Source organism: Aptenodytes forsteri, unplaced genomic scaffold (genome assembly GCF_000699145.1).
Source record: "Aptenodytes forsteri isolate BGI_AS27 unplaced genomic scaffold, ASM69914v1 Scaffold241, whole genome shotgun sequence".
NCBI lineage: Eukaryota > Metazoa > Chordata > Aves > Sphenisciformes > Spheniscidae > Aptenodytes > Aptenodytes forsteri.
Window position 1 is genome coordinate 6,227,554 of NW_008795252.1, and position 9,649 is coordinate 6,237,202.

Consider the following 9,649-nt stretch of genomic DNA (forward strand, 5'->3'; position numbering starts at 1 on the left):
GGGGGGGGGGGGGGCCAGTGGGGAGGCTGAAGACCATTTGACTTGAAAAGAAAGATGCCAAAACAAGATACTTCAGAATTTAAACAAATACTCACTTTGAAACACCCAAGTCATTAAGCCAAATCCTTTCCCATGAAAAGGTTCAGCTTCAACATCCTAACATTTTCCTGTAACTACTGTTTCATCAGAAAGGTCCTTAAGCAACTCTATTTTGGCATATGTGCTTTTATACTTATTATTGTTTTTCTCTTGGGTCCAGATCACTCAGTAAAGAAATCAACCATGACAGTGGAAACCGAATCCAGCAATGTCGACGACTCAAATCAGGAAGCAGAACCTGCCCAGCTTTTGGATGATGAAGCAAACAAAAATCTACCAGTCAAAAAGAAGACTTCCTGTTGCACTGGCTTGAAGGTTTGGTGCCTTATCAATACCACCACAAATTACTGTTGTCATATGTTAAGAATTGTTGTTCAAGATACGACATGACAGATTACTTCATTCCTGTTCTGTAATGGATACACACTGGAGGTACAGGGAAGGGTTGGATCTTGTCTTTGTCCTAAAGAAAATAAAAATTCCTGATTTAACATATTTACTCTCAAGTTACTCATAGGTAGATCCCCTTTTTGGTCATTGGAGAGAGGTAGCAACCTCCAGTGGAAGACTTGAAGCATCCTAAAATGGGTGGCTATGTTATACTGTTGTCTGGAGGTTGGTATCACCACCCATTCTTGTAAGGCCAAAACAGGGTGAGGTAAATCATATTCCAGGACTTTTATCTAATTCAGGGCTGTAGGTCAAAAAGTCCACTGATTCCCACAAGCATCCAAGCTTTCAGGAGCACACAAGAAGAATTGACGGAACAAAGCAAGTAAACTAATGAGAATTTTGCTTTTGTGTTAAAGCCTTAGTATTTATTGCTTCTGGCTGAGCTGCAATACTACAAGGGCAAGATTTCTTTTGACAGTGATGTGTTTAGATTTATGTTTTGACTACTTCTTCAGCCAGCTTCATCTCAGGTTAAATTCCATAGGCTCAGTGGAGTTGCAATCAGGGACACATTTCTCTCTACAGAGAGGTCTGTAAAATGAAAGATTAATGTAAAAAAATAAGTAATTGCAAGTAATTGCAAGCTTCTCAACCATCCAGAATAGTTTGGCTCAAGTATCAGGCAAAAGTTGTTATATTTTTTTTTTTATCTGACTCACATTTGCCATCCATATACATCTGCAAAAGTAGAATCTGATCTCTCTGGGATACTCACAGGACTAACTTTGCCATCATGTATGTGAGCAATGCTGCACGACTGTGGATCTATGCCTAACTTTATGGTAATTAGTTTAATAGACACAGTACCTTGGAGGTAATAAAAGACAAACTGTTATTCTCCCTCACCTTCCCATCAGATGTTTTGTGGTTTACCTGGGGATCGCATTTTCAAACCCAAAATACACAAGTAATTTTTGTTTGTGTTTTCATGCTTATCAGCAGTTTGTGATTTCAGCCAAAACCCCTGAGAGCACTGCTGGCAAAAGACAAGAGAGGTGGTTCTCACAGGCTTTTTGCCAGTCGAGGTCAGGAAAAATAAAACATGTCAGGACAAAGCCTGCACTTGTGAGATTTTTCACTTCATTCCTGACAAAAAGAGTGCAAACATACCTAATTTCAAGCTTTTACTTCCAGGATTGGCTTCATTTCTTACAGTAGTTAGTATTGCAAAGTCTAAATCTATACTTACTTTGGTTTACTTACCCAGCATTGTGTTGTATCGGGACTTTTACCCAGTGAGCAATAAGTCTATTTGTTTTTTAGACTATGTTGAAATAGTTGGATAATATTTAAACAAACTTAGTTTAATTTTTTATCAAATTAATCTTTATTTGCAAAAACCACAATGGATGTTTGTAGAAGCAACTATAAAATTAAAGAATATTAAGCTTTCCCTTATGAGGTATATGGTATACAGGCAACATAGCCATAATCCACACATTTCAAAACATATCATTTGAGACAGAGATTAACTCAGTCAGTTTGTACCACCTTACACATACTGGGATATCATAGGAGCTTGCATAAAGCCTTTATTTTGATGCCATGACTATATGTTTGAGTTACAACCAGTTGTAAACTGGCCTAAAATAAGTGATGTGGCCCAAGCAGAAGATAATTGGGGCTAAGTTTAATTTTAGGTTGGGCTAGTATCACTAAATCTATCTTGATGAGGTATTTTACCTCTGGCAAATTTTACATTTCTGCAACACCTAGAAATTTAGAAATCCCACCATTTTGGATGCCCAGCCCTGGGCCTCAGCTTTTTGATAAATTTAACCTCAGGATATCAGTAAGGTAAGTAGTCCCCAGTGAGTTGTTTGCCAAATTTAAGTTCCACAGTCCATAGGATTTCTGTTTTGGAAAACCTCTGGCCAGCAATGCAGGGAAGATCAGGCTTTCTGGTCATTAAGGTGGCTATTGAAACCTGAACCCTAACGCAAGGAGCTGTTCTCAGTGCAGCACCTAGCACCAGCCCTCTCCAGCAGGGAAAACCAGAGCAGGAGCAGACATTGCTGAGAGACCACCCTGGTGCTCCGTAGCATTAGGGTACATGAAAATTCACGCACAACGTTGTCACTGCAATTTGAGTAACAAACGTATACCACGATGATGATTGCTTCACACAGTTTTAAACATATTTGATCCCTCTGTGACCAGTTTCCCTGCCTCTACCTCCCATTTTCTGTCTTAATCTTTCCTCAGGCGTTTCTCGCTGCTTTATCATTCAGCTACTTGAGTAAAACGTTGTCTGGTACAATTATGAAAAGCTCCATCACTCAGATTGAACGAAGGTTTGACCTGACGTCCTCTACTGTTGGTTTTATCGATGGGAGCTTTGAGATGGGTAATTTATGTTCCATACCATGCAGAAAACTGTTCAGAGAAATATGAGGTACAGCATTTGGCATTAATTTTGGTTCATTACCTTCCAGGTAACTTGCTTGTGATTGCATTTGTAAGCTACTTCGGAGCTAAACTTCATAGGCCCAAAGTAATAGCTGTTGGATGCTTTACTATGGCTTTGGGAAGTCTTTTAACAGCAATGCCTCATTTCTTCATGGGATAGTAAGTACCAATCAAGATTAATTTGGGTAACCTAACGTTGGAATTGGATACTGCTTTCTGGTTTTTGAATGAAACTTGGTGTATATTAAGTCTTAGAATTCCAAAGGCCTATAGAGCCTCACCTCGATGTGCAATGAATCACGTTTGACACACACATCAATGTTCATTTTATCTGCTTGGAAAAATATGGTTCTTCTGAAGTAAAAGTTCAACTGCCCAAAAAAAAAAAGAAAATATCAAAATGCTAGATTTCAGACTTGTTCAGAAAAGAGGCAGAGAAGGAAATTATTTTACAAAATCATTAGATTTTTTTTTTTCAGGAGAAAACACTTACCTATGAAAAACTTATGAAAATTCAAGTTTCAAACAAAATATATTGTTCTTTGAAAATCTTCAACCATGCTACTATGCTGGTGCTATTGCTTTAATGAATTATATACTCTTCCTGAATGGCTAACTGTAAGAACACCTTACTGGGAAGATCAGCGTTAACCTAATCATTGCTTGCTAATAGAGATGTCAGGATCATGTAAGCAGGAAAGTCAAACCGCTATGAATCACAGTAAAATGATGAGGGGTATAGAATCCACCTATATGATTTCCAGAGTAAGTTTGTGCTGTTTTGAACAGGACCTCAAAACTCTGAGCGGGTAACTTCATATTGAGTGACATATCTATCTGAAATATGACTTTATTTATAGTAACAGGTAACTTTTGTGTAAAATCAGGGATTCAGAGCTCACTCCTTGAAGAAACCAACCTACAGAGGTGCTCATTAGAAGAAATCCCACTCCTTGAAAGAGGAAACCAGAGCCTTGTTGTGTAAGATGGCGCATTTTGCTCTCCTGTGGCAAACAGCTGCTCCTCACACAAAGCAGCCTCTCAACTTCACGCAGAGCCTGCAGATGGATCAGTGCTGGTAGAACTGGTACCAGGGTTTTTCCTGTTCCAAATGCACATGGCTGGTTAAACTGATTTTCCGTGGCTGGTTAAGTTAATTTTTATTCATATGCTCCAGGCTCAGAGCTTTACTGCATGTTGCTTACATGCGATAATAAAGACCTGTAGATGTGGTACTTAGGGACATGGTTTAGTGGTGGACTTGCCAGTGCTATGTTAACGGTTGGACTTGATGATGATAAAGGTCTTTTCCAACCTAAACGATTCTATGATTCTAATGTTTCTAGCCATATCTTTGATACAGTGATAGCATAGACTAAGACACATTTCCGTTGCTCTCTTAAATGTATTAGAATAATTTTAAGTATACTACTGTAAAAAGAAAACTAAGGAATACTTTTTTTATCATGACAGTGGATCTTGCACTAGCATCAGACTTGCATTTTCCACTGCTTAATCCAAACTATGTATCTTGCTCATCTACACTGGGAAACTCATACAGTTTCTCATGTACCTGTGCCTGAATTTTTATGGTAAAACTGTTCTGCACTGTCTCTTCTGATGAATGCTTTTTGTTTCAACCTGAAAAAGAAGCCTGCCTGGTCTAACAGAGCCAGCACAGTTCCAAGAAGCAGAATGTGTGCTTTACCATGTTGTTCTGCTTAAGCTAATTGTACTTTGCACCTCGGCAGGGCTCATATCTGAGAAAAGGATCATGCTAAAGCAGCTGAACGGCTTCCAGCACCTGAGCTGCTCAGCTGCCACCCCGCAGCATTGCTCTGCTCCCTGTAAATACAGCTAAAGAGTCTTTTAGCCACTAACTTTATTCACCCGCTGCTATACAACAGCTCTTTCTAAAGCCAATGCCAATTATCAGACAAACAGGTACCTCCTGAGGATGACTTCTCCTTTTCTCACTCCTCTCCTCCCCCCAACCCCAAAATTCATATCTACGATGAAAAGGGGGACTCACACTCACACTCAAGACATTCTTCTTTTTCTCCATGATTGTGGGGTCAGCATAGGGAGCTCGCTTGGACCTGACCCTAAATTTTGATACTGACAGTTCAGTCCTACCTGAATTACTTTCAAAAGCCCTTTTGAATTTTACAGCTTAGAATGTTATGTCTTCTAGACAGATTATTCTAACTTTTATTTGTTCTTCATTTTAGTGTTATCGATTTCCAACATGTGTTTAAATAATCTTCTTTTTTGCTCCTTTAGTAGGATTTGATTTTTGGATTGATATTTAAACAAAGATACCTTTCTCTTTAGGGAAACAGCAGTCAAGTGATTCCTGCCCTACTACACTAGTATTTCCCAAGTGAACACTGCTTCTAAACCTACTATTGTGTGTTTTCAGTTATAAGTATGAGACAGCATCACATACAGCTTCTTCAGCCAACTTAAGTTCAAGCATAAATCCCTGTTCCCTACATCAACATGTGAACGAAACCTTGTTGGAAATCTCCCAATCAGGTAAGGAACTGTAAGTGTAAGTACAAATAGAGGAGCTAGTTTTATCCTTGGTTGCAAGTAGAGTAAATCATTGCCCCATGCAAGATGCTCAGTTAGATTTCTAACTTCAGTCTCCACCTGTCTGGGAACATTACCAACACTTAAATGCACTTTGTGCATTTCATTTGGAGAAGAAACATCTAGCAAACACAAATTACTAGGATCCAGATCCCCAGTTTCCTATGTTCACACTTCCAAATTACAGTAAAATCACCCTAACGCTGAAGTGGATGCTGAGACTGTGTGCGAAGAAGTTTCTGAAGGGATTCAATTACCCAGGACCTGAAGCTGGGGAGGTGGAAGAGATAGCATGAAAGGACATGAAACTGCACAGAGTTAACTGGAAATAAATGGAGATTTCTATGATTTTGCTTACTATATGGAATAAAGCTGTTTTACATGTTTCTTTGCATGGGACATAGGTAGAGAAAGAGCCAAGCTGTGCCCCAGAAACCATCTCAAACTTCTCAAGTTAAAGATATAAGTTATATGCCAGATAATATATTTATGACAATATCAGTCTGCCATTTTTTTTTACATGGGCATTTATTCTGATGGGTGATAATTATCTGTATTTCTAGAAACCGGATACAAGGGAGGTGGAGGAAAGTGTTATTAGAAGATTATTAAAAGGTATAATGAGGTTGACAGCCTTTCATTAATCTTCCATAAGGATAATGTTGTTAATACTTTTAATACTAAACTATAATCATTTCATGTGCTGAATTTCCTGTGATTTGTCATTGTTTCCCATTCAACTATTCTATTACAAAGATGTAAACTCTCATTATCTGCAGGCTGTGAGAAAGAACCGTCATCACATATGTGGATATATATCTTACTGGGAAACCTGTTACGTGGAATTGGTGAGACACCGATAACACCATTGGGCATTTCTTACCTTGATGATTTTGCTAAAGAAGAGGATGTTCCTGTGTATGTAGGTAAACTCAACATGAAGTAAACTGAGAGATTCATAGTGTAAGAGGTTGATCATCTTTTGCAGAAGAAAACATTCAGCCATTAAAATGTACTAGCATTTGCTTCATTATATTTTCAGCATGTTTGCACACAATAGCCATGTTGGGCCCAATGTTTGGTTTCCTGTTGGGATCTTTATGTGCAAAACTGTACGTGGATATTGGATTTGTGGATTTAGGTAAGCAAAATGGAGGTAAAGTGAAAGTAAGCTAATATCTGTTGGTAAGAGGTTCCTTTACACATTTGCATAAGTTTGTATTATCTTAATTATATTAGTATTATTTATCTTTAATTTCTATTTATTTCATTAATTTTTATATACTTTATTATAATTTTATTAAATTACTGGAAGCTTTTAGGGTAGAGGCAGAATTAGACAGGGAACATATTTTTGAATTGTGTTTTAGGATTAAAGGATTAAAATACATGTTTAACTTTAAAAATTAGTACCAAGAACTCTCACAGACCCAAGATGTTTTACTAAACTGGGATCTTAATGAAAGGATTCTGCTAGCATAGCAGTTTTACAGTTTTGGTGGATTATCCGCCCTTTCAGCTGAGCATTTTACATTATTTACAATTCATGGAATGTTTGCAATACATTATACACTTTTTGCCAGCCCTTGCTTATTCAGGTGAAGAGAAAACACATGTATGTAATCACATCTGCAAAATGCCAGAGGGAGCAGAGCAATCCCCATAAGTGGTGGCCATGGCCCTGCATCCTGTTCCCTTTCACTGGAAGAGGCAGGAGCCATCTCTGAGGTGGTGTTTTCTGGCCAGCCCACCTCCCCACCCACTGGACCAGCCTGATGGGAAGTCAGGCAGTGCGGACTGGTGACGGCTTTTTCAGGAAAAGGCCCAGTGTAGCAGCAGCAGTGGGTGATCCTGTTTTACTAGCAGGACAGAGAAGTTTTCAGATCTTCAGGATCCTGTAGGTAGATGAACTATTTTGTCTTTGCCCTTTGTTAAGCCAGTGTTTGATTTTGCTTAAGCATAAGGACAGTGAGCCAATTCTGGTCACGCAGTGAAAAGTCTTATAGCGTTGGTCCACCACCAAACATGCCAGCATGTAACAATCATAAAAATACAACCAACTACTCTCATCTTCCTTGCAATACAAAGTTTAAAGTCGTGGCTAATCTCATCAATGCCACAGAGAATGTCCATATGTTTAATAGTAGCCAACACAATTCAGTTTTGCAGAGGATGGTCTCAGTAGAAATGTATCAGGCCTAAAAGGACCCCATGCTTGAGGTCTGTCTGCCACCCATTTTGATTTCCTATGTGTTGACTAAAGACCTCTGTGTTGCCATGTATGCCACATGAAGTTGCAGTCAGCATATCATGTAGAAAGGCAAATGAAACATAACACCATTCAGGGTATGATTCCTGATGCCTTCACTGCATGAACGGTCTCACATTAGATGATTATCATTACCACTGAAAGTCAGACATTGTAAAATGTAGCTGTTTTAGCAGATAAAGGGTGGGAAGGTTCAACTTGTTCATTTAGGTAACTTGTATCTGTTTCCCTCAATTCTAGGAAGCATCACTATCACCCCACGCGATTCCCGCTGGGTGGGTGCATGGTGGCTTGGTTTTTTAATAAGTGGAGTAACCAGTTTTCTAGCTGCTATTCCATTTTGCTTCCTGCCGAAGAGCCTGAAAAAGCCAGAGGAAGCCAATAATGAAAAAACTTCATATCGTCTCCTGGAAAACATGGGTGCCACGAGGAAGATACTTCCTCCTGCAAAACCTAAACCGAGGAAGTGCTCAGTAGTACTGAAAGGCAAGTGTTTTGCAAGTTTTTTAAATGTGAAAAGCAATAAGCACAATGTACAGCAGGAATGTAATAGTTCTGCAGAATATTTTGCCTCCCCTGCACTTCAGTCTAAACCAGTTAGGTATCCCCAGGAAAGGAGTATTCTGCTAATGATTATTAGAAGTCAAAGAGCTTCTTCAAGACTGTGAGATTCTTCATGCGTCACCTGCAATGCATCATTGCCTGAGTGGCACCTACGTCTAAAATTTTGTGCTAGAAGAAATTTGAACAGTGGAAAAATTGTTTCTGTATCAAGACATAAAGAAAATATTAGAAGGTTCCTTTCTCAATATGGTAAACCAAATTATTTATCTGATGATCACAGAGCTCATGGAGACTCTGAAGCACGTTGCTGCCTGAGGAAAATACAGCAGGCTTGAATATCAGCTCTGGTTGTGCAGTGGTTAGGCTAAGAAAGGGGTGGAAAGGTGTGGGGAAGAGATGGCTTTGAATCATTAGTCAAGTTCTCCTGTCTTTTTTCAGATCCCAATGGAAGACATTGGGCATCTCACAAAGGCATCTCTCAAATAGCCTTGAACCTGTAAGCTGAAAGAAGTCTTTGCTGTGTGGAGCCCTTCAGTCTTCATGTGCAGATCTCACTAGAGCACCCAGGCCTTAACCCATACTTCTGTCTTCTTTTAGGATTCTCTTCCTGTATCTCAACCTCTGGTGTTTTTCAAGAACCTGATTTTGCTTTCAGATACTCGCATGCAAATAAAGATCAGTATGACCAGCACTTGGACAGCTGAGAGAAGGATTTTGCCCTAAGTTTCATAGATTACTCAGCAGTAATTATGCCATGCATCTTTCAAAGCCAACTCATATATCCCTTTCTTTCAGATTTCTGTACCTCCCTGAAAAAAGTATTGAGTAATCGAATGTACTTTACATTTCTGTGTTGCTCACTGTTACAGTTCAGTAGCTTTATTGGTTTCTTGACTTACAAACCAAAGTACATGGAACAGCAGTATGGACAATCTACATCTAAATCTAACTTTCTAATAGGTGAGTTACACTGTGCAATGACTGCTTATGCTATAAGCAGTACATGGGGAGAAGTTCTGGTATGCTTTTTCTGGGACTGAATTCCTTGTGGAACAGGCTGATGTAAATGGTGATCTCTCCTGAACTTCAATTATATAAAGGCAGCATACAAACTACAGTTTTTGTCCCTATGGGACCAGAATAAATTATTATATTATATTATATTATATTATTTCTATTATGTTCCATTATGTTCTATTATCATAGAATCATAGCATCATAGAATCATTAAGGTTGGAAAAGACCTCTAAGATCATCGAG

At 38.8% G+C, this 9,649-nt stretch overlaps 1 protein-coding gene across 1 annotated transcript in view; it reads left to right on the plus strand.

The window, feature by feature from the left end:
• LOC103898677 (solute carrier organic anion transporter family member 1C1) overlaps nucleotides 1–9,649 on the plus strand; it is a 36,267-nt gene that overhangs the window by 16,873 nt on the left and 9,745 nt on the right. The window contains exons 3-10 of the mRNA XM_019471989.1: nucleotides 260–414; nucleotides 2,758–2,899; nucleotides 2,988–3,120; nucleotides 5,384–5,499; nucleotides 6,336–6,482; nucleotides 6,599–6,697; nucleotides 8,066–8,245; nucleotides 9,122–9,349. Coding sequence (XP_019327534.1) covers nucleotides 283–414; nucleotides 2,758–2,899; nucleotides 2,988–3,120; nucleotides 5,384–5,499; nucleotides 6,336–6,482; nucleotides 6,599–6,697; nucleotides 8,066–8,245; nucleotides 9,122–9,349 — 1,177 coding nt within the window. The 5' untranslated portion in view covers nucleotides 260–282. The remainder of the gene's footprint in view (nucleotides 1–259; nucleotides 415–2,757; nucleotides 2,900–2,987; nucleotides 3,121–5,383; nucleotides 5,500–6,335; nucleotides 6,483–6,598; nucleotides 6,698–8,065; nucleotides 8,246–9,121; nucleotides 9,350–9,649) is intronic.